Source organism: Danio rerio, chromosome 10 (genome assembly GCF_049306965.1).
Source record: "Danio rerio strain Tuebingen ecotype United States chromosome 10, GRCz12tu, whole genome shotgun sequence".
NCBI lineage: Eukaryota > Metazoa > Chordata > Actinopteri > Cypriniformes > Danionidae > Danio > Danio rerio.
Window position 1 is genome coordinate 34,014,340 of NC_133185.1, and position 26,984 is coordinate 34,041,323.

Sequence of the window (26,984 nt, forward strand, 5' to 3'; positions counted from 1 at the left end):
CCCGGCTGGACCAGTTGGAGTTTCTGTTTGAAGTTTGCATGTTTTCCTCATGTTTGCATGGGTTTACTCCAGGTGATCCGGTTTCAACTACAAGTCCAAAGACATGAGTTATAGGTGATATGCGTAAACAAAATTGCCCATAGTGCATATGTGTCAAAGTCAGTTCCTAGATGGCCGGAGCTCTGCACAGTTTAGTTTCAACTCTGATTAAACACACCTGATCCGATTAATTGAGTCTGATCACAATTCTGATCACAAATCTGATCACAATTCTGTCAAAATAAGAATACTTCTCAGCTTATGTCTCCTATTCTGACTTTCTTCAAAATAATTCAGAGTTTGTATCTTGCAATTCTGATTTCCTTTTTAGCATTTCTGAGTTCATTTTGCACAATTATGACTTTTCTCTTGAAGTTTAGGGGGAAAAAGTCTTTTTTAGGCACTATATTCTCTGAAAACAAAAATCTAAATACATGTATCTTGCAATTCTGAATTCTAAACTTTGTTGGTTTATCAGATAATTCTGACTTTATTCATCACAATTCTGAGTTTATAAAAATGGTAATTCTTACTTTCTTGGGTAACACTTTACAAAAAGGTTCATTAGTTAATGCATTTACTAACATGAACTAATCATGAACAACACTTGTACAGCATTTTTTAATCATAATTGAACATTTACTAATGCATTATTAACATCCAAACTCATGCTTGTTAACATTAGTTATTGCACCGTGAGTTAACATTAACTCACAATGAACAACTGTATTTTTATTAACTAACGTTACCTAACATGAACAAACACTGTAGTAGATGTATTGTTCATTGTTTGGTTATATTAGTAAATGCATTGAGTAACATCAACTAATGAACCTTATTGTAAAGTGTGACTCTTTCTTGGTTGCGATTCAGTTGTCTTGCAATTCTGACTTAATTCTGGCCTTTTTTTTTTTGTTTATTGTTTTTGTCTTTATCTATCATTTCTAAGTTCATATCTTGCAGTTTTAGTTTTGTCAAAATTCAAAGTTATCTTGTAGTTTTTTTGAGTGCTATTCTGAGTTTTCTTGCAATTGTAATCTTATGATTTTTTTTACTTTTTTTGATCACATTTTTCTCAAATCCAGGATTTTATTATATATACTAGGGCAAAGCAGTTGCGCAATAGGTAGTGCTGTCGCTTCACAGCAAGAAGGTCGGTGGGTCGCTGGTTTGATCCTCGGCAAAGTTGGCGTTTCTGTGTGGAGTTTGCATGTTCTCCCTGCGTTCGTGTGGGTTTCCTCCGGGTGCTTTGGTTTCCCCCACAGTCCAAAGACATGCGGTACAGGTGAACTGGGTAGGCTAAATTGTCCGTAGTGTATGAGTGTGTGTGTGTGTGAATGTGAGTGTGGATGTTTCCCAGAGATGGGTTGCGGCTGGAAGGGCATCCGGTGCGTAAAAATAAGCCGACAAGAAAATGAATGAATGAATGAATGAATGATATATATATATATATATATATATATATATATATATATATATATATATATATATATATATATATATATATATATATATATATATATATATATATATATATATATATATATATATATATATATATATATATATATATATATATTGTTGTTATTATTATTATTATTATTATTATTATTTTTAAGGTGTGTTTTAAATATAAATATATAAAATATAAATAAAATATTATTTGTATGTGATCATTTAGTTTTCTTGTGACTTAATTCTGACATTTTTTGTCCTAATTCTTGGTCTATCAATCCTGAATAGAAATAGAGCTTGGAGAAAAAAAAATCTGAAATTACTTGTAATTCCAAGGAAGAAAGTCACCATTCTCACTTTTATTCTTCAGAATCTGAAGGAAAACATCAGACTTATAGGATAAAAGGCATTTGATAAAAACACAAATGACCTTTTTATATTTTTATTTATTTCCTTGGCAGAAACAAGCTTTCTATCCAGCATTCGGAGAGCCACTGTTCCCCCTTGATGGACAAGCACGAAATACTGCCACGGACAAAATAAATACAGACAGATCTGAACAAGGAGAGAGTGATAAATTCTGGAAACCTGGAAATGTTTCAGCCAAGGCAAGTGAAAGTGCAGCGTTTATGAGCACAACAGTTGAAATATGATTCCCTTATAAAAATCCACACCTTTATTACAATCTGTCATAGATGCTCTCTCAACAGTGTCAGGGGTGTGTGTGTGTTTTTGTCCGATGGCTGCTGTCTCTGAAGCAGAACAGAAGTAATCACATGAAGCTTTTCTTCAGTCTGGCTTCTCTCTTTCTCTCTGTCTTCAATCATGCTCCAGAATGAAGTCTGTTTTTTCACGAAAGGCTGACCACACTGATGAGCTCTTATAGGAAAGATCCTCTCGTGAGCTGAACACACAACTAGTATTGCATCTGTGTCCCAGAGAAATGATTATACTTCTATTATTGGCCTCAGTGACTGGAGTAATGTTCATCAGCATAGATCGACCAGAAGCTTAATGTACTATGGAAATGAATTGACTCAAATAATATTAGTACTTAGTTGAGTTTCAAACTAGAAAGACTGTTGCCGTTGTGTGTGTTTGTGCCCTTTATTCACTGTTGAAAGTGTTTTACACTAACACAATTTTTTGTAGTTTTTTTCTTGTTTAATAATTCTTTATTTATTTATTTTTTATTTTGATGATTTTATTAGTATTTAAATATGCATTAGTAAAGTAATAATAATAATAATAATAATAATAATAATAATAATAAAGTATTAAGATTATTATTATTATAATTACATATTATATATTTTAAGTATGTTATAAAATTAAGTTGTTCCTTTTAATTTTATTGATAATAACAACAATAATGGTAATAATAATGATGATGATGATAATAACAATAATAATAATAATAATAATAATAATAATAATAATAATAATAATAATGTATTTAGATTTTTTTAAATAAACATATAATTACAATTATATTATATTATATTATATTATATTATATTATATTATATTATATTATATTATATTATATTACATTATATTATATTAGATACGTACAGTATGTTATAAAATTAGGGTGTTCCTTTTAATTTTAATAATAACAATAATAATCAGATAAATTAGAATTTTTAAATATATATTTTAAAATTTTAAATAAATGAATCTGAATAAAGATAGATCAAATATAATTTGCATGAAAAAATAGTTAAATTATATCTTTAAATATAAAAAAATAAGTGTGTATAAAACAGTATTAATTTTATAAGTATACATTAAAAAATAAAAAATAAGTAAATAAAATAAAAATATTAACAGATTTGCATATTTTAAGATATACATTTTGTTTATTTATAGTTTTATAAATTATATTTTGTGAAGAATAATATAAATATAAATATACTGTAAAAAGACATACCTTGTCATGATTGTTATAATTTGTAAGTATTTAAAAATATATAAATAAAACTATTATTATTCAAATAATAATAATAATAATAATAATAATAATAATGTATTTACATTTTGAACATTAAAAAATTATTAAATTTAAATTATATTCTTTTTACAGTTTGTCATAAACTTAATGTGTTTCTTTTCACTTTAATAATAATAATAATAATAATAATAATAATCACCTAAATTTGAATTTATTTTAAAAGTTTTAAATAAATAAATCTGAGCAAATATAATATAACTGGCATGTGGAAAATTTGTTTATTGTTTTCTTTAAATATTCAAAGAAATAAGTGTGTATAAAACAGTATTAATTTTATAAGTATACATTTAACAAAAATGAAAAATAAATTAATTAAATAAAAATATTAACAAATTTTCATAATATTTTTTACATTTATATTTTGTAAAAAATAGAAAACCTTTATAAATATGAATACGAAATTATGCCTTGTCATTATTATTGTTAGGTATTTAAATAAATATGAATAAAACAATTTTTATTATTATTGTTATTATTATTATTATTATTATTATTATTAATAATAATAATAATAATAATAATAATAATAATAATAATAATAAAGCTTAATTTAAAATATTAAAACATGAAAATCGTATTAAATATAAATAAATTATAATTTGTATAAGATACATGTTATTCATCATGTATAAAAAATGTATTTATTTGAATAAAGAACATAATAATATTAATAAATACAGTAATATTAATCATTTTACACATTATTTTTAAGAATCATAATTTTATTTTATTTTATATAGTTTCATTCTAAGATGAGGAAAGTTGGCTACCAGTGACAACATATAATACTAACACAGAACTTCAGTCATGAAATCCAAAGAAATCTACTTCGAACATTCTAGTTTGTCTTTGATAGGTCTTTGATAACTTCTGAAGAAGACTAAACTAGAGCACTCTAGTCAAAGACTCTAAGTCCATCAAACATCATCATACAAAGTCTCACCATTACAGTCCCCTCCGGAGGTTTCTTTCCTCCAGCATTTCCTAATTGAAGCCTTTCATTTTGAGTAAAGTCCTCTCAGTCGTGGACCTACAGGTGTGTCAGTGGCCTGGGGATCTTTCCCAGCTGGTGGTCTTTAAACAGCACCAATAAGAGGTTTTGGAGAGACATGGAGGATTTACAGAGCTTCTCTTTAGCCCTTCTGTGTGTCAGGTCTGCAGGTCTCCTTCAAACCGCAGAGCTTTGAAGCTTTTACAGCTCTCCTGCAGCCAAGTTTCAAAGCTCAGCCTTCCTCTTCTTCTTCCTCCTTCATTACTCTGCTCCTCCAGTCCTTCTAGAATTAATAACTGCCTATGACTCCTCTGATGAATAATGAATAAGCTTCCCTCAATAGGAGATTCCATCCTATTGTCTTGAGCACTTGAAACAAAGGTGGAGATGAAAGGATGAAGCTTCTGTTCTCGATTCAGCTGAGCTTGTCCAAGGAGATGCTATAGGAAACCTGACATTAATAAGACTGGAGGAGCTTCAGAATGCTTTAGTAGGGGAAATAACATCAGTGTTTTATTAAGTTTAGCCCAGGTATGGCAGTCGTTTTCATTGATTAAGTTACTTTTAGTTAAGATTACGTTGAGGTTAGGTTAACACTTGGAAAAGTACTTTTCAGTGTGTTTGAATTGGTAACTTAACTTAAATTTGATTTGGTTAAGCTAAACTAGGTTAAGTTACGCTACATTACAGTTTTTCTCAGTCACTTTGGTGCATTTCTCACAACACTATTTACATTTGCACATTTCTCAAAACAGTTAGTGCAAACTGCAAAACCAAGGTGGTAACCTGCAAAAGCATGTCACATGCTCAAAATGGATAAAGTTCATTCCTCAAAAGCAAGTATTGATGTCAATTAAAGTGTCATTATCATCAAGATGAAAAGTCCTGACACCATTGTTTATCAACAAGATAGTCAAATGGCTTTGTCATGTTTTCATTAAGACAGTTTACTCTGTACATTTTTTTCAATGCAAAAAAAGTCAGATTTTGGTGACACTTCCTGAAAATGCTCAAGACAGCACTAGATACTATTTGCACAGCCATTTGGAAATTACAGTAAAGTTAGACATCACTGCATTTAATGAGGTATCTGAGTACAAGACACTGAATATGTATGTTTCACATTTTTACTGCAGATGCTTGTTGCAATTCTAATTTATTCACAGCATTGTGCAAAATAATAAATACACCCTTATTTACAACAAACATAAACTTCCTTTGGGTAGAGCTGTGCACCACTCTGAACAATATTGCAGTATATATTGGAACTGAACCTACAACAAACACAGGTCTGTAAATCATTTATGAAACTGTTCAATTTAGAAGACACTTTCAGGAAAATAAATATTTAATTTATTTTATAAAATTTGCTAGACAGATTTTGACAACTAGTTCAACATTTTTGCATGTAATGACTCAAGTAATGAAATGAGGACTATTCGTTTTATATGGGATGACTATTCAGCATTTACAAGTTTAGTTCATTTTGACTGACATGACATAAGCAAATGATAATGTTATAAATAGCTGAGACTTGTGTGAAAGCAATTGATGCATGTCCAAAAGTATCTGCAATGCGTTGAAAGGAATGAGAAACTGCTACTATGATGTGTACAAATGACTTATTGTTTTGAGAAATGCATTATCTGTTGTGTAAATGTAAATAGTGTTGTGAGAAATGCACCAAGGCCACTGAGAAAAACTGTAAGTTACATTAAGTCACATTAAGTTATGTTACGTTAAGTTACATTAAGTTACGTTAAGTTGCATTACATTAGGGTAACGCTTATTTTGGCAATATCCTTATTTTTGGAAGGTACTCCTCAATGTGTTTGAATTGGAAGCTTTATAGGTTCGATTTGATTTGGCTAAGCTAGGATAAGTTAAGTTAAGTTAAGTTGTTGGGTTGAGCTGAGTTACGTTACGTTAGGTTACGTTACATTACGTTATATTAAGTTAACCCTTTTTTGGGGAATATCCTTATCTTAGGAAAGTACTCCTCAATGTGTTTGAATTTTAAACTTAACCTAGGTTCAAAGTTAAGTTAACCCTTATTTTGGAATGTTTTCATCCACTTTTCTGATGTTTTTGAGTTTATTTGGCCACAACTTTTTCTGTGTTTTACCCAATTGAATGATTTTTGGTGACACATCTTATTCTGACACATATTTTAAAAAATGTTTGACATTTTTTGAAAAACTTGACAATACACTCGGCAAGTTTACAACAAGTTTGCAATGTTGGCTGTTTTTGCCCCATTGACTTCCATTCAAACATTTTTACATCAGATGCAGTGCAAAAGTAAGTATAGTTTCTGGCATTTACATAGAGTTATATGGAGTGTAGTGTGCATGCGTGTGTGCATGTAAGAGAGAGAGAGAGACCTTTGCACACTTACCTTGATCTGGCTGAGAAAATCAGAAAAAGCACCCCAGCTTTCAGAACATAGTAAACATGGTAAGTTTATTTAAGAAAGGCACATTATAGTTTGCTGTTATACAAAAATGTTTTTTTTTTTTTTGCATAGGCTTTTCTAAAGGGTTAATGGTGCTACCAACAACCAAGAATGCATGATTATAGGGTGTCATGCCTTGCAATCAAAACATTTTGTTATAATGGAAGTCAATGGGACAAAACAGTCACCAACATAAGGTAAATTTAATAATAATACACAAGGGTTAAGTTAATGTTGCAAATTTAATTAGATTAAACATTCATGATTATAACAATTAGTGGAAGAATGTTATACTGGTAATTGATGATAACTGATGGTAAATGACTTTGAGTTCTTAACATACATTTTAAAAAATGTGTCAATAGACAATATTGTTAAATATAACATTTTACAATAAAATATAAAGAAAAAATAAACAAACGTGTCCAGAATTAAATAAGACAATAATTTTTTATTTATAATTTTTAACATTGAAAAAATTTTAATCATTTGGAATAATTTACAGTATTATAATTGTTGTTATTATTATTATTATTATTATTATTATTATCATTATTATTATTATTAATATTATTAAATATTATTCAATTAATAATATTAATAAATATAATTAAAGAAGACAATGTGTTAATTTGTTTATTTTTTTATAAATTTATTAAAGAAGTTTTATAAACAAACATATTCATTTATTCGTTCATTTATTTATTCATTCATGCATTCATTCATTCATTTTCTGCCACTTTTTATTACACTATGTTATTTAAACAAAGTTCATGATATAGTTTTATATTTTACATTGCTTTGTATAACAGCATTATATATAATACAGCAAAATTGTTGGCTGTAGTGTATCTGTAGTGTATCTGAAACATTGCTGAATTTCATACAGTACATTTCTGGCAGCTGCTGTGTGTTATGTAGGACACTGCAGATAATAACTGGATTAATAAATGCTAAGAATAAAATATCTATTATATTTTGAATCTAAATTCCTTTGGAACGCCACTATACCCTTTGCGGGTGAGTCAGTATATAGGGCGTTCACATATTCCAAGCCATGCTTTCAAAACAAAGTAATAAAGAAACAAAGAGAGTTGAAGAGAGCCTCAAAATGATGGCCTAGTTCAACATCTGACAGTATGAATCATCGTGTGCCCTACTTCTGTGCTGGATCTTTCTGAAAATCTGTCCTTTCCCCTCTGAGCAGCTCATACACTGGGGACTCGACAAGGTTTCCGTCACAATCACCACCACAAAACACAACACGTATAATAAAAGAAGTGAAAGATTTACACTGTAAAGCTGCATCAGAAATCACAGTCGGTTGATTGGTATTGATAATAAACAGAACTCGTGGATGCTTGATTCTCCTTGGTAGATGACTGATCTAAGACAAGGGTGCCCAATCCTGTTCCTAGAGATCTACCTTTCTGCAGAGTTCAGCTGCAATCCTGATCAAACACACCTGTCTTTAATTACCAAGTGCTCCTTCGGATCCTCTGTGTGGAGCGCTTTCCCGCCACAAACAGTTTGTCCGGTTAGCTCGTTGTGTTACGTCGGTGGAGCGGTGGCCCGGAGGAGGAGGAGCCACCTGCAGCGACGACTGGGTTCGAGTCTGGGGAAGAGTGGTTCCAGAAATCAAGTAAGACAAAAAACATAATCCAAAAAATAAAGTGAACAAGTTCATAACAGGGCGAGAACGTGGTGAAATCCAAAAACGCGGTCAAAACGTGGTCTGGACGGCTTTTGTTAATCGTTGCTTGGGTTTAAGGAAGGAGGAGGAGGCCGATTGGCCGGCCGCCCAGTCAAACGTTCAGTCATTTAGTCAGTCAGTCAGTCAGTCAGTCAGACGGTTGCTCGACAGATGCCTCCAGTGGCTTTTTACACGAGAACAGCGCGGGCATGAACGGGGCTCACGAGAGGCGTTCGAGACGCGAAGAAACACACACGGCGGCCTCTCGCGGATTTGCAAAAACAAAAGCTCCACAAATACGTACCTCCAGGGACATATTTTGCAGTCTCCAGAAACGTCCGTGTGGCTACGTTTCCAGAATGAGTCTGGGTTGCTTTATTTGCTTTAGTTTAGTTGGAGCTGAACTCTGCAGGAAAGTAGATCTCTAGAAGCATGATCGGGCACCACTGATCTAAGGAATGCATCAGTGCCCGCTCACTTTATTAGCAATGCTCATTCTGAAAATATTTTTCCTATTATTATTATCATTATTATTTTGTAAATGACAAAAATGTAATTGTTAAAATGAATCAATAAGACAAAGGTAAAACATTTTATCAACCCAGGTTCATTCTATTAATGGACCACTATGTGCATATCTGGAGAGCACCAAATATGTCCCAGGAGCTGCGTTTTTTTTTTTTTTTTGAGTTTTTTTTTCGCAAATCTGCCAGAGGCCGTTGTATACCTTTTGAGATCTCAAATTTCTCTTGCGACTGCCATTCGTGCCTGCTTTTCTTATGTAAATCCACCAAATCCTGCTGTTGACTGACTGACTGACTGACTGACTGACTGACTGACTGACTGATTGACAGACTGACTGACTGACTGACTGACTGACTGACTGACTGACTGACTGACTGACTGACTGACTGACTGATTGACAGACTGACTGACTGACTGACTGACTGACTGACTGACCGACCATCCAACCGACTGACCAACTGACTGACGGATCGACTGATCCACTGGTCCTCCTTCCCTAAACCCAACCAATAGTGTTTTTAAAAGCACAGATTGACCAACCACCCACTTCCCTAAACTCAACTGACAGTTTTAAAAAGCAATCCAGAAAAAGACCCTGATTTTTAACCACGTTTTCAGATTTTGCGACATTCTCACTCTGTGATTTATTTTATTTTATTTTTTGGCTTCTATATTTGTCTTACCCACTTTCTGGAACTGTTTTTCACAGACTTGAACCCCATCGTGGTGGTGGTCATCTCCTGTCTACATCTCAAGTTTACCAACGTACATGGTGTGCTTCTGAGCAAACTGGTAACAGCGGGAAAGCTGTAATATTGAAGCTAATATTGTCCTCAGAAGTTTATTTTATTTAACGAAAATTAAAAAATAATAATTTTAAAAAATATTCTCAATTTCCTAAATTCCAAACAAACAAGACAGAAACAAGATCTTCTCCAAATACAATCAGAAACACTGATAAAAATGTTCCTTCTCTGTTAAACATCACGTTAAATATTTGAAATATCATTTGTAATATGTTGTACAATTAAAAACTCCATGTTGAAATTGTTATGTTTGTGTAAAATGACATTTTGAATTCAGCATTAAAGACTTTGGGTGTAAATGCGTGAGAACTTAGCCATACATTTTTAACCATATGCTTTATAGACACCTGAAAAGGGCCTTGAAATAAAACCTCTGACAATCTATGCCTTTATGTATGGTACTGTAGTATAAGTGAAATAATTATCTCCATTTACTTTAGGGAGGACAACAAGATCACGTTTTCTCCTGCATGACTGTGGGAGCAGTTTCAGGTGTCAGACACATGAAAACGTGACCCTTAAGACTCTTTAACAACCAAAACAAAGAAATGAGGTTTATTATACTGTAGCTGCTGTACAAAAACACCTGGCAAAGTTAAGGTCATGCTTTTAATACATTTGACAGGTCACAGAAAATGATATTACACCATGATCGCATTTCCATACTAATACTTCAGAAATTCCCTTTTGTCGAATGCAATTGTCTGACCCACTTTTGTTAGGCTCTTATTTTCAGCACATAGGGTCAAAGATCTTTTAGATGACTTTTAAATACGTGTTTACTACCTTCTCAGCCCTTACATTCAATTAATAGTTGACCTCCAGTTGCTTTACTTCAAATTCTAGTTCTAATTCACTCAAGGAGACAGAGATTTGTTCTGGTACCAGGACCTTTTATTCATATAAAGCATGCAATGATGAATGAATCACAAATATACATCTATTTAAAGAGCTCAACATTATAATGATAGAGCAGAGCAAAAAAAAAAAAAAACTTGACTTCAGATCTGAACGCATTGCTGCGCTCTCATTCAGAATTGCTTTCATTCCTATTTCTTTATTTATGAAGTCGGACAAGCAGAAGGGATCTATAACACTCTGATATGCTTTCAGAAGTGTTGATTTAAAACATTCATTGCAGACGTGGGGCTGTACATGAGTTTCCTTCAGATTCGGGGTTTAAAAAGAAAGTATAAATGAATAAATAACACATTTTCGGTGGTGTGGCGTCTGTTTTAAAGAGCTGTTTCGCATCAAAACAAGCCAACGTTTACTTCCTTTGTGTGTTTTACAGGCATCACAACGTGTGTTCATTGGGAGTGGATTCAGTTAATGGGTTGATCAATGCTTTTTAATTCATGAACACGAAATCAAGGAACTCATATTGCCCTTCCGGTAAACAACTTTGTGTTTAACAGACGTCTAATAGACATCTAAACATAGACAGCTTGGCTAAAACAAGGCTAAACTTGGGCTGTCAGTGAAAATCCAATAGACATCTAAGAATCTAGTCATCAAATAGACAGATTAGACAGACTTTATAAGTGTAGTCATTCATTTCTGTTTATTTGATGACTAGTCTAGTTTTGGCCTATTAGATTTTCACTGACAGCCCAAATTTAGCCTTGTTTTAGCCGAGATGACATCTATTAGACAGCTGTTAGACATCTTTTTTAAACAAAAAATGCTTGCTATGTTTTTAATGTAAACGTTAAGCCTCTGTGCTTTTAACCATGTAAATTATCCACAGGTCCAAGCTGCACATAAAGATGTGTAGAGCTGATGCAGTGCACTGTTGCTCTTCTAAACCGGTCATTATACAGATGGAAGCACTATAGGAAAGAATAAGCTATATATAATATATAAATATATGTATATATAAGCTCAGCCCTCCTACAGCGACGGGTTGGTCCAAAAGAGGCAGATTGTCCTTTATTGGAGCATGAATTTCAGCTCACCGCTGGTGTTTTTGAAGGTTTGTTGTCCCAGTGTCTTTTGTAGAAAATTGCTCCTATTACTATGATCGTGATGCAGGAGAATGCCAGGATGCACACTGCCACGCCGATTCCCACGGTGGAGTCTGAAGGCTGTTTTGTGCTGATTGTCACATCTCAAATGCAAGGAAAAAAATAAAGTTAGATTTAAATGTAATGTGCAAAAACGGTAGATAAATACATTACTGTTTATCAGTTTTGTGGTTAGTAATTTTTTCAAGCACATAATTTTGTCAAATTTACATACATTTGTCAAAGGTGGCAGTGAAGACAAATATTTTAATGATTCTTTTTTTTTTTAATGCTTTTTTTCAACTGTAAAGAAAATTGTAAACGTATCTTGAGCAGCCAATCAGCCAACTAGCGTAGTATGATGTATCATTTGGGAATAGAACGATGTAGTGACGAGTGTTTCCCAAGACATGTAGTTTCTCTGTCGCAGATCAATCGTTTTAAACCATGTTAGTTATAACAGAAAACACGCATAATGATGCTCTAACTGGAGTGGTAACAACTTCTTTAGAGTAGAACCCCATAATTTCTTTGTGCAAATCATATTGTTTTCCACACACACGCATTTAAAAAAATAGTTTTGGTAAAAACATGCACTAGCTTTTCATCATAACTGAAATATATGTAAATGGAATTTGAATTATTTAATGTAAGAGTATGAGTCTAGTATAAAGTAATATATATTGAAATAGAAAGCTGCGTTTGTTTGTATAAAAATATAACATAACCGTGAATGATCACTAACTATATACTTTGGTTTGAACAAGTAATCTAGATAAACTTTAATAAGAATAGATTAATTCAAATATAATATAATATAATATAATATAATATAATATAATATAATATAATATAATATAATATAATATAATATAATGTAATATAATATAATATAATATAATGTAATATAATGTAATATAATATATACTATAATATTATATAATATAATGTAATGTAATGTAATGTAATGTAATGTAATATAATATAATATAATATAATGTAATGTAATGTAATGTAGTATAATGTAAAGTAATGTAATGTAATATAATATAATATAATATAATGTAATGTAATGTAATGTAGTATAATGTAAAGTAATGTAATATAATATAATATAATATAATATAATATAATATAATATAATATAATATAATATAATGTAATATAATATAATATAATATAATATAATATAACATAATATAATGTAATATAATATAATATAATATAATGTAATATAATGTAATATAATATATACTATAATATTATATAATATAATGTAATGTAATGTAATGTAATGTAATATAATATAATATAATGTAATGTAATTTAATGTAGTATAATGTAAAGTAATGTAATGTAATATAATATAATATAATATAATGTAATGTAATGTAATGTAGTATAATGTAAAGTAATGTAATGTAATATAATATAATATAATATAATATAATATAATATAATATAATATAATGTAATATAATATAATATAATATAATATAATATAATATAATATAATATAATGTAATATAATATAATATAATATAATATAATATAATGTAATATAATGTAATATAATATATACTATAATATTATATAATATAATGTAATGTAATGTAATGTAATATAATATAATATAATATAATGTAATGTAATGTAATGTAGTATAATGTAAAGTAATGTAATGTAATATAATATAATATAATATAATATAATATAATATAATATAATGTAATATAATATAATATAATATAATATAATATAATATAATATAATATAATGTAATATAATATAATATAATATAATGTAATATAATGTAATATAATATATACTATAATATTATATAATATAATGTAATGTAATGTAATGTAATATAATATAATATAATATAATGTAATGTAATGTAATGTAATGTAGTATAATGTAAAGTAATGTAATGTAATATAATATAATATAATATAATATAATATAATATAATATAATATAATATAATATAATATAATATAATATAATATAATATTCATTCATTTATTCATAGAAATGCCAATTGACCCAGCCGGGGCTCAAACCAACTACATTTTTGCTGTGAGGCGAAAACCACTGAGCCACCATGCCAAACCATAATATAATATAATATAATATTAAATTATTATAATATAATAATTTAATAGAATATAACATTATAATAGAATAGAATTTAATAATTTAATAAAATAGAATATAATAGAATATAACATGACATAAAATTACAGTTTCCCAGAGATGGGTTGCAACTAAAAGAACATCCCCTGCATAAAACATATGCTGGATAAGTTGGCGGTTCATTCCACTGTGGCGACCCCACAATTAAAAAAAGAGACTAAGCCGAAAAGAAAATGAATGAATGATATAACAGACAGCAGTGTAGCAGACTTGAATTAGTGAATCATTCCTTTTTAATCTGGTTCATTTAGATGACTCTCTAAATCAACAATCAAGCTCTACATATGAACTTTCTAGAAGAGAGTGCTTGATCGCTGACTTTGTATAGAGATTGGATTAGACGATTAAAACAACAAACAAACAAAAAAACCTACAATAAGTACAGGTATATGATTTAATCATTTGATTCAAACTGATTCACTAAAGAAAATCAAACATTCTAACCGTACATATAATCATATAAAAAGTGCTTTTTAGCTGTTTATTGTGTGCTCTCTTTTATATATGGATACGTTAATTCATGTCACTATATAAATAAATGCTATGCCATGAAAATTAACAATTGGTCAAAGAATTTAAGCTCACCTTCCTCTTTTGTTGCCACCACTGAAATATAATATACAAAAAATAAAGTCAGTTTTCTCAGACAGCAATGTTACATAAATAATTGATTGAGATTTTTATAAAGGAAAGGGTTGTACCGTCATCTGCACTTATGATGATTGCTGGTGACGTGATTGTGGTGGCATCTGTGACTCCACTTGGAGAAACATCCCTCTTTTTTCTTTTGCGACATTGCTGTGAAAGAGCCGTTGAGCATCAGTGAGTCAATATGTGTCTCTGGGTTGTTGAATTGGATGTGTGTATTGTTATTTTAGAGTGAACATCATCTTCAAATGTCACTTTACAAAAAGCATTTTACAGTGACACTGTGTAATTACATTAATGTAGCTCAAAAGCATGTGCTTTATGCGTTTACCCTGTATGCGGCGCAGGTGGTGATTTCACACAGTCTCGTGATGCAGTGCAGATAGTATGTGGACACTGACTGGTTGTACTGTTCTGTAAACCGGAAGGCTGGAAAGGAGAAACGAGCCACTTGCATCTCACCGTTCGTCAACATTTTAGTGAGGCGATTCATTCCACAACTGATCAAACAAATTAGCAAATTGATTATTCACTCTCAGGCCCCCAAACAATTTCACACATTTATATACAGTTGAGGTCAGAATTTTTTTTTTTTTTTTTTCAAAATACAGAACAAACCTTCATTATACAATAACTTGCCTAATTATCCTAGCCTGCCTCTTTCTCCAGAAGAAATAATTAAATAAATTAATTCAAAGGGGGGCTAATAATTCTGACTTAAACTGTATATACATACAGACACACTACTGGTCAAAAGTTTGGGGTCATTAATTGTAACAATAATTAAATGTTTTTAAAATAAATTTCTCCTGCTTATCAAGATTGCATTTATTTTATCAAAAAAAAAAGTAAAAATTGTGAAATGTTATTGCACTATAAAATAACTTTTCAGAAGTCGTTTATCATTTATTAAATCCTTTATTCCAGTGATTTTAATAAGGAATTTTCATTATTATTATTATTATTATTATTATTATTATTGTTATTAAAGGTAATAGTAATAAAAGCAGTAATGACTGGAGTAATAAACTGTAAAACATGCTGGGTTCCACACAATTGATTTGTGTTGGGACAACGAGAATTAATTAAGTTAACTTATTAGTTTTTAACAAATTTAAGTAGATTGAACATAAAACAAGTAAGTTGTTCCCCAAAAAACCTCAGGAAATATGTTGCTTCAACTCATTTTAAATAAGTAGTTTGAACAAACAGCAAACATAGTTTTTTGAGTGTATTTTCATTTGAAATTACATACAATACGTAATACATAAATATTTAATTAATAAGTATTTAACAATTAAATTTTTACACTTAAAAAATGCTGCCTTGATAAAACAGAATCATTTAATTTAAATTATTAAATAAAATTAATAAAAAAAAAACTTTTGACTGGTGGTGTATGATTTCTTAACTTCTCTATATTTAAACATTGTAACTGTTTAAACTATCACTACCCCTCATTTTAGAGCATATTTAATAAATAAAATATTTTCCTTTATATATATATAAAGTTGACATATATAAGTTTTATTTTGTAATTTGATGAAATATCATCTATAGGTTACAGAGTAAAACAAAGATGACAACTTCAATTTAGAACTATAATTTGTACATGCAGAGCAACAGTATTTTCAAATGACCATTATATAGATAATAACAATCATGTTCAAAAGTTACCATTTTGCTCAAGAAATTAGTAACCTAGACACATATACCTGCACTCAAACACACACACACACACACACACACACACACACACACACAACACACATTAAGAAAACTGAAAATAATAATTATTAATAAAAAAATACATCAAATAAATACGTTTTGCTGAATGATAATAGAAAACTATTCCACTCTTATTATGACTTTTTATTTTTTGACATTTTAAGTTATTTGAAACATTAAACCAGACACTGTACTTGAAATTCCAAAATGTCTCATATATAATTTGTCATTATAAATTAAATGGCTTTTTAGAGTGAACTTACGCCAAAAAGAGGTCATAGAAGGTTTTGGTGACGGGTTTGTTAGAGACGGAGGCGAAGCATCTGTCCAACAGCAGGAAATAACTGTAAAAGACATAACAATAATCAACATTGTCTCAATTTGCTGTTTTATTACACCAAATGAAACAGGTCTTACTTTGAGGTCAAGTTGGTGGCTTCAACTTGTACAAACACATTCGTCTTCAGATGGATACCATGTGGAGGAATTATAAGAGGCTGGGTGTAGTTTAAGTCCTGAGAAATAAAATGAAATGCAGAATTTTTGAATTAATGTTTGGCTATTTATAACTAAATCTATAGATGAAGGAAATCCGATTAACTCACTCTGAAGAGTTTGAGACTCAGAGTGCTGATAAAACTGCCATTGTTGTCTTTTACTGCTATCGAAGTGCCCAACCTTCAGGAAGAGAGATATGGTTCATGTTTACACGAAACACTCTATAAGTTTTGTTAGACCCAAAGTCACACATCAGTTTCTGCGTCTATCAGATGCAGACAGATGGCATTAATATTCACTCACAGTCACAGTATTTCTCTAGCCACGAGTAATATCAGATTGTCAGAAAAAGATTTATCTTTTAGAATTATTAAAATATTGGTGTCTGAATTGCAGAGACTGATCTGTGCATCTTGATTTTGTAAATTTTGTAAACTATTGAGATAACACTTTAAATTACAGCCCTGCAATGTACATAATGAGTAAACTGACTTTACAGCATGTTGTTTTGTAATATTAGTGTAGCTATACAGTACGTAATTAACAACAAACAAGGTGGTAATAAGCATCACTTTATTTAAAGCCAGCAAATGTGATATTTACACCATGGCTTTGAGCAACGAGGAGGTTAACACTTACATTTAGCACTAACAATATATTTAATTACCAAAAGTAGCTTTTTAAGACTTATTTTATTGTAAACGCAAACCTACAAAAAAACCTGTTGCTCCATTATAAGGCAAGGCACAATTGAAGTGAGAATTATTAGCCCCCCTGTTTATTTTTTTCATCAAATTCTGTTTAAGGGAGAGAAGATTTTTTTAACACATTTCTAAACATATTAGTTTTAATAACTGGTTTATTTTATCTTTGTCATGATGACAGTAAATAATATTTGACTAGATATTTCAAGACACTTCTATACAGCTTTAAGTGACATTTAAAGGCTTAACTGGGTTAATTAGGTTAACTAGGCAGGTTAGGGTAATTAGGCAAGTTATTGTATAATGATGGTTTGTTCTGTAGACAGTTGAAAAAAAATAGCTAAAAGGGGCTAATAATTCTATCCTAAAAATGGTGATTAAAAATTAAAAACTGCTGTTTTTCTTGCTGAAATGAAACAAATAAGCTTTTCTCCAGAAGAAAAAATATTATCAGACATGCTGTGAAATTTTCCTTGCTCTTTTAAACATCATTTGGGAAATATTTAAAAAAGAAAAAAAAAATCAAAGGGGGGCTAAAACTTCTGACTTATATGTAAATGGTAAAAGCTAAATGAAATCATACACTCAAATTATTTATGCTTCTTACTCAAACTAATTATTATTATTCTTGAGTTTTTGGGGGGACATCTTAACTGTAAACTTAATCAATTTATGTTGTGACAGCACAAAGGAATCATGTGTGGAACACAGCATTTTTTACAGTGTTGCAGGCTGTAAATAAAGGTTGAGCTTTTATCCCATTGTTTCTTGTAGTTACAGGGGAAATATCGCATTTGCAGGCTGTAAATTAAAGCAACTTTAATGCTCTTTTCACTTAAACCCATTTTTCCCCTGCTGAGAAAAAAAACGGAAACCATCAAATAAGTTCTAATGGTTTCCACTAAAAATATAATAAAAACATTACAAAACATCAAAACCAGTGCACTTTGATAATTTAAAATTTGCTCTTGACATATTCCATTAAGATTTTTTGGTTACCAGTAGAGACAAAACAAAAAAACAACATCAGTAAAACAACGACAATAACGTTCTTTCATTTTCCACAGTAAATCTCAGCTTAGTCCCTTAATTACCACAGCAGAACTAACCGGCAAATATTCCAGCATATGTTTTACGCAGTGGATGCCCTTCCAGCTGCAACCCAGTACTGAGAATCACCAACACACTCTTGCATTCACACACACTTGTGCACACACACAAACACACACACACAGACACTATGGCCGATTTAGTTCAATCAATTCACCAATAGGTCATGTCTTTGGACTGTGGGAAAACTGGAAAACTCCACACAGAAATGCCAACCGGCCCAGCCGGGACTCGATCCAGCAAACCATCATGCCACCATCAATATACATATTGTGGCATATAATGATATATAGCAGCATTTCAGTTTGGGTTTTCACAAGTTCAAGTCCCAGCTTGCAAATTTTTTTGATCAATTTCTCTCCTACGTCGTTTCCTATTCAAATACGGTTTTATCCTAATAAAGGCAAAAAACGGCAAAAGACTAATCTAAAACAAAAATAATGTCAAATATATCCGTTAAAATAAAGCATTACAAATTCTATGATGTTTTCTATAGTTTTTTTCATCAGACTCCCCATACCTTTCATATTGTCCCCTATTGCTTACACATACATAGTGTATAGGTACGCTACTACAAAAAACAAATAGAGGTAAAATCAGTTTACTTACTATTTAAATCACTGGCTGTAATCTAAAGCGCTACCAAGTTTTCTCAATTCAAAAGTGTGGAGGCTTGGACCTGAAATCAGTATTTCATACGTCACAACTTAACAAGTGTATAGTTTCTCAGTGTTCAACAACTACATGTGTGCATGTGCTACTTTGTCTCTGAATATTAGATGTGAATTGAATAATATCCCTTGAGGAGAACAGTTAGTGAGAGAGAAAATGAGCACTTACACGTCAATCTGAGTGTTGTTGATTAGATATTCAAGAGGATAGGAGCACGAGTAGTAGTATCTCAGCTGAAGTTTGTAGGTCACAGTGCTTGTTGTGATATCAAGTGATCGCACAACTCCGCTGATGTTGACCGTCTCGATGTTGGAGAAGTCTGAGAACAATCCCGTGCCTGCACCTCTGTATGTCTTTGGAGGAAAGTTCAGAATTTAATAGTTGCTCTTAATATGGTATTTAATAGTTAGTTTTGACTTGGAGTTATTGTGTGGTATTTTATGTATACATTTGTAATAATCTTAATTATAATATAAAGGCATATTTTGAGGTATTTGACATTTTCAGTTTGATCTATAAGCACCTTGTAGTTTGTAACTTGTATGTTCTCTGTGTAAAAGCATTTTTTGTTTTAATTAATTTGCTGTTTATACATTGATTATTTGTTCAGATTTTTGTTATTATTATTATTATTATTATTATTATTATTATTATTATTATCTTACAGCAAAGATGCGATGAAATGATACAAAACAATGAAATTAAAAAAAATTTCTATCATATCTTATTTTGATTGATTTAATTATTACTTTGATAAAACAAATTTTTGAAGAAAACAATACCTGTTTCTGTTTTTTTTCTTCACAATATAAGAAAAGAATTGTGTTTAATGGCATAAAACCATATTTAACCTTCAGTTTTGTTTGGTGAATATTTTTTAAAAGTAATTTAGCAGTTTTTAGTTTTGATTTTGTGGCTGTATAAGTACCCTATACATATTATTTTAAAGTTGCATATAAAGAAAAAATTACAACCTCTTCTAAATGTCTTGTTATAATGTAACTATTAATTTATGTACTTACTATCAGTGTTAGAGAAGCTACTGCATGACAAAGTAATGGGTTACAATATTGAGTTACTCCCTAAAAAGTAACTAGTTGTGTTACTTAGTTACTTTTTATGGTAAGTAATGTGTTACGTTACTTTTGAGTTACACTTGCGTTACTTTTTATCAACTGGTTGAGGCTTGATTTAGTTGACGCTTGCAATTAACAGCGCACTGTATACGCTATACCTTTATTTGCCTTTAAATATCACATCAAAACTAATATTTTAGGATAATGTTATCTGAGAATGTTATCTGTTATCCTGACCCTAGAGCTATACATGTCGTATATACAGATGATTGAGAGTTTAAAGTGATGTGTTTGCTACATTTGTATTAATTGTCTCAAGTAAAATCACTGTCAATTGAGACAATCCCCTTTTCCTTCAAAGTGTTCAAAATAATGAACACATTTTCTCTTTGACTGTGTGATTCATTGTGACTAATTTTAATTCAGCAATTTATTTTTAAAAAAACTAATTAATTAAACTAAAAAGTTTTTAAAAATCCAGCCGTTAAATTTCAGAAATTTACTGTAAAGAAACAAATTACAGAAATTTACCAGAATTTTAATTTAAGGAATTTCTGCAATTTAATGTCTATTATTTAATGGTTAATTTCTGAATTTAACAGTCGTTATTTCACTTTTTTTTTTTTTTTTTGCTGGCACCCCAGCAGCCGGAAATAAACCATAAAATTATAGATTTTTTTACAGTGTGCGTTACATTTTAATAAAAGTAACTAATATATTATTACTAATTTTTTTAAAGTAATGCGTTACTTTACTCGTTACTTAGAAAAGTAATATTATTACGTAACTCACATTACTTGTTATGCGTTACCCCCAACACTGCTTATTATCGTTAGGGTTAGAATGTGGGTTTAGTTTAGGATTGGTTGCATGTAATTATGCATAATTCATAGTAATTACTATACGATATATACATGACACATGGAACAAGGACAGCTCGATATAATCATTTTCAAATTATTGGGAAAATACACTAAATTGTTCAGTATACTCACAACAAAGTTACTGCCACAGTTATTGCTGGAGTTAATCGAGAATGTATATCGGACAACTGGAGGTGAAGCAAAAGTATCGACGACCCCTTCACAATCTGGATCATTCACAACACTGTTGAGGATTAACTGAGATTCATTGTAGCCGGAGAAAACAACAGGACAGAATCTGATGGCCAAACTGATGTACTCTGTTCCACAATCCACAGAGATGTCTGTGTACTCTATTATGACAAATACAACAAGATTGGTTATACAAAATCTGCTAAAAAGTCTTACTTGAGGCAAAAAACTATTACATTTTGAATCTCAAGCTTGAAAACACTTAAGGACGTACATCAAAACCAACCCAGCAATAATTCTGACATTTTTATGATGTAAACAAGCAATTATTTTTCATGTTCTCCATCAAAAAGACACATTAAAACTATACCTGGGATTCTGTAATCTGATCCACAGTTGGAGCTTAAAAAAATGCTCTTGTTGAATTTTGGAATTAAAAGGAAGAGGAAAATGTTGAGGAGAATATATTTCCTGCGGTTTGCAGAGTGTAAACCTGTTTGTGGAAAAAATAACACAATATTCGCAATCATTTCATTTAGTCATCATCATTAATACATCCTCAGCTCAACGAATGTCCCGTAGTTACACATCCTACGCACCTTGTCTCATTCTTGCTGCAGGTTTGGTATCCTTAGTCTGTGAGATCTTCCCGAAAACTGTGGAGTTCTTTGGTGCAACACTATCTTTTGTAAAAAGGGAAAGGCAATAAGGTCAGAAGACTTAGGTGTGTCTATCGTGTGGACCCAGCCCTTTAGTGAATAAAAGTCCCATATAGTGGAACGCCCAAGGACACTTTCTGAAACTCTACTACGCAGCTCTTCACAGACATGCAGGTGACAATGGCCTGTTTACTTACTTGAGCACAGACATCCTTGGCATCATAATAACAGACCTCAACGACTAAGTGTCGATCCCCCAGGGAGAAGAAACAATATGGCTGTGACTTATGTCACCTTAGGTTATCATTGTACCATATTAAGTAATCGTAGAAGCACAATAATAATGCACACTCACATGAGTCGTCATATCATGTAACTGTTTTGATTGGGAAATTCAATGAGGTGGCTTCAGATGAGTTTTAGTTTTTGGTGGATTGTTAATTTCCATGGTAATGTTGTTGTTTTTGGGGGTTTTCTGTTTCCCCAAATCATGGCTGCATCTGAAACCTCTGAAACCTTCGAAGGTAGCATAGATGTGTCCTTCACTGCCTTCCAAATCACACAATCTTGTGCATTACATTTATGACAGTCGAGCAAAACATAAAATGGCCTCTCGAAGTCAACTTGGCTGATATTTTGTGTGTAAATAAATATTTTGACCAGTGTTTTCCACTTTTGATGGGTAATTAATCTTGTAAAATATAAATATTCATTTAATTATCACCAAAGTTTTCTTTATTGTTAGAGTGTACATGATTTGATAGCTATGTTGTCTAAAAAATGTGTCTGAAACCCATTATATGAGATGCCAATATGCACAAACACTGTCTCTAGAGTCATTGAATGGCAACAGGTCAACTGCCTAAGCTTTTAGATGCAGCCCATGACTTGTAGCAACTGTTAATTGCTTTCTTTGAATTGCTAAAGAATGTTGTGTTTAAGTTCGTTGAGTTATTTAAAAGAAGATTATTTTACAAAATATATTTGTATGAAGAGTAAATATAATTACTCTGCTTCTCTGAATTGCTTTACTACAGTGCTGAATTTATGTTCTGTATTTAAGATAAGTAGATTATAAATAACTAAAGGTGCTATATGTAAGTATATCACAATGATATGTTAGTATATATTTAAGAAGCATGCCAAATTCTTGTTTATCTGAAAAACAATGCTAAAGTCAGTTATTCTGCTTCGAAAATGTGTTTTCTGTGCTGTAACGCTGTCTCTGTTTTGGTCCCTTTAACTCGGCCAATGCCAGTTCAGCCAATTATATTTCAGCACCCGCAGGTCGCCTTGGAGGGAATTACCGTATTTCATTCATTCAGTCTAAAGCATGCTCAAACTCAATTCCTAGAGGACCGCAGTTCTGCACAGTTTTGCTCCAACCCTATATCAAACACAGCTGATCCAAATAATCGAGGTGTTCAAAAAAATCATAAACACTTTCATTAGTTTGTTCAGCTAAATCAATGTTTGATTGGGTCGGAACTGTGCAGAGCTGTGGCACTCCAGGAATTGAGTTTAAAGCCTATGCTTAAAGCATGCGCCCATGACCAACATGTCACTTCTGGTGAACAGTAGCAGAATCCGAAATGAGATGCAGATTCAGAGTTCGACATGAGGTGGTTTTTAATTAGCAAATAATAAAAATATTATGAACATAAACAGTAGGTGAGCTGGTTATATTGTAACCCCATGTCCTAACAACATGCTATGTGATAAAATTTGCAGTGAAAAGCAATTTGGCTGTTTGCACCAGACAAAACATGACAGAAGCTTTCAAATACAGCCATTCAAAAGAATAGTGCACTTACTGCACTTCAATAAAATGGTAAGGTTTATAAAATACTTGGTCCCACTTTATATTAAGTATCCTTAACTACTATGTACTTACATCAGAAAAATAAATACAATGTACTTACTGTGTTTATAATGTATTTGAGAACACTTGTTCTAACTAATTACAAAAGTTAATTACAGATGTGATTACATACATGTTTTTAATCAAGCATAAGTACACAGTAAATACATGTATTTACACAATAAGTACATTGTAACAAACTATTAACTCTTATGTAAGTACATGTTAGTTAAGGCCACTTAATATAAAGTGGGACCGTATAATTAATACATGTTAAACTTCTTTAACATTATTAAATGTACATGCTGAATCACTGATATGTGCTGGCTTGCACTAAGTCACAGTTCTAAGTTTAATTTCAAACTGTTTATTTTCAAGATCTGTCATGTCAAACGGCCATCAAACTCATAATGTTAGCATTTAACACTAGATGAAGCACATGAGGTGTACCTAAGATGATTTTTGTATGTTTATCATGTTATTCACCTGTGAGACATAGACGCTGTTTCTAAAATATAAATATTTGGTGTTGGTTAAGACAAAAAAATATTTTTAGTAATGAAAATATTCCTTCTGTTGTGTGCCGTTGCTTTTATTTAGAACATGATTAAAATCAGCCTTCAGGCTCGATAATCAGGCACACTCCTGTTGGTGTCATCAATCTGGCAACTTGTGATTGCATGTGTTTTGAACCAAGAGTGCAATACCAACACTTCAACCAAACGTATATACTGCACCTTTAAATAACCTAAAAATGTCTGTCTGTCTGTCTGTCTGTCTGTCTGTCATCTTTCTTTTTTTGTTGTTGTTTTTTAATCAACAACCTGTTTCAACGAGTTACTTAAGAATGATTTGGCAAACTGTTTGTACAGATATCCCATTCATTCGGCATTCTGTTTCATAAATTAGGCCCACTGGGCATTATTGAATAACCAATTAAATAGATCAGAAATCAGACAACATGATTACAAGGGTGAGTAAAACATTTATTAAGCACATCACAGAGCACTCCTGGGCTTTGTTTTGACTATCAGCCCTTCACATTAACATCTCAATTGTGTCTTGAGTCTTGCTGCGTTTAGTTTGGATGATAGCTTGACACCTGAAAAAAAAACTACAAATAATAACAGATGTTCCTAATTAGTGAGTATTCAGTCACTTAACACTTACACATCATGCATTTATTTTCCTCCTACAATATCCTTCTTCTTTGACTTTGACTTATAATGCACATCTAGAAACCAGAGAAATGATGGCTTAACCTACATGGCCAACCCTTGACTGAGTAGACTAGCTGTTATCACATATATCAACAGGTCCAAACGAAGGGCATGTTTGATTGAAGGGCAGAGAGTGTAAACACTGTTAAGTGGTGTGAAAAGGTCAGTGGATTATTCTGTAATGAGAGGGCTCTGCTTTAATCTGCAGACTAATCACTTTGTCTTAGCATTTTTTTTTCTTTTCTTCTTAGCACAGTGAGCCATGGATCCAGATAAGTCTCAGGTGAGTCTGTGGAGAATCAGATGGGTTTAATAAAGCTTAAGCGTGACCCATGCCTGTGTTAGATGCCTGCAGTGCCATTCCTTTACAGATAGTTCCTATTGGCATCTATGTGTGAAAAATATGATGCTACGAAGAGATGTGGCAAATCACATTGCTATGGTCAGATCATGGGTAGGCCCACACAGAAATTTGCAGATTTCCACAGATTTTTAGCCCATCATTGAGTCTATTTATTTAATGTGTAAATGTGTGTAAATTGATATTGATTCAGTTTTTAAATTAATTTTAGTAATTTTATTGACTTATATAAAAATGTTGGTATGATTTATTTACAATAAATATTTAGAACGTAATATTTAATCATTATATAAGTAAATTGCTTTCTTTACCAACTTAGTGGATTTAGTTGGATTTGCATTGTAAACATTAAATAAAAGTTTAAAAATATTGTTTTTTTATTTCATATACTAAATTTTTTGGTTACTCCCAAAATCATTACACATAAATCTGCAGATTTTATTAAAAAATTCTGTGCAGAAATAGTAAAAAATATCTACAGTCCACCGAATTGGCTCTATCACTATCTCTCCACTCCACCAATAGCTGGTGTGTGGTGAGCGCACTGGCGCCGTTGTCCTGTGGCTGCCGTCGCATCATCCAAGTGGATGCTGCACACTGGTGGTGGTGTGGAGAGACCCCCCCTCATGATTGTGAAGCGCTTTGGGTGTATGGCCATACACAATAAATGCGCTATATAAATACACATTACATTACATTACATTACATTACAGATTGTGTCTGGCCCTAATCATAGGTTAAATGACACAAAGTGAAGTTTATTTATAAACAAATTTCGAGAGGATCACGTGCTTATGATTGTTACAGCATTAGCTCATGACTAATTATCCTATCAGATGATTCTAAACTTACTATAAATAACCAGGCAACATTTCTGTGCGAAGTTTTGTTCTTTTCCACGTGCTCGCGTGGGTTTTCCCCAGGTCCTCTGTTTTCCTCCCACAGTTCAAAAACAAGCACCTTAAACAAGTAATTCAACATATTTTTTAGCCAAGCTCTGAGTACAAATCTTCTCAGCATCCATAGTCATCGAGATCTACCTGAGCTCAAACTCCCCTATCGCCTTGCTACAGGAGGGAGCCCAGGGCTCGAGGATCTTATAAGCTCAGGGCTCTCTCCTGGGACAGCACCCAGGAGAGTGTGAACTCTTGAATATCTATAGATGGAGGAAAAACAAGGCTATATTTGATCAAATAAATTGTTTTTATT

At 31.4% G+C, this 26,984-nt stretch overlaps 1 protein-coding gene and 1 long non-coding RNA gene across 2 annotated transcripts in view; one reads left to right on the forward strand and one right to left on the reverse strand.

The window, feature by feature from the left end:
- LOC141376396 (uncharacterized) overlaps positions 1-26,984 on the forward strand; it is a 387,511-nt gene that overhangs the window by 350,095 nt on the left and 10,432 nt on the right. The window lies entirely within an intron of this gene.
- si:ch211-103f14.3 lies at positions 10,857-22,334 on the reverse strand. The gene is made up of 11 exons (XM_021472307.3): positions 22,274-22,334; positions 22,045-22,167; positions 21,615-21,835; positions 19,712-19,896; positions 17,165-17,237; positions 16,977-17,074; positions 16,823-16,903; positions 15,163-15,331; positions 14,885-14,981; positions 14,769-14,789; positions 10,857-12,088 (listed from the first exon to the last, which is right to left on the reverse strand). The coding sequence occupies exons 1-11, from the start codon at positions 22,281-22,283 to the stop codon at positions 11,928-11,930; spliced, it is 1,239 nt and encodes a 412-aa protein (XP_021327982.2). The 5' UTR covers positions 22,284-22,334; the 3' UTR covers positions 10,857-11,927.

What these genes read in the sequence shown, in the direction of transcription:
- si:ch211-103f14.3 (XM_021472307.3), bottom strand. An exon ending in ATCAGATTACAGAATCCCAG is followed by an intron (nt 21,836 to 22,044) that starts GTATAGTTTTAA and finishes TTGTCATAATAG; the next exon opens with AGTACACAGACATCTCTGTG. An exon ending in CCACCTGCGCCGCATACAGG is followed by an intron (nt 14,982 to 15,162) that starts GTAAACGCATAA and finishes GCTCTTTCACAG; the next exon opens with CAATGTCGCAAAAGAAAAAA.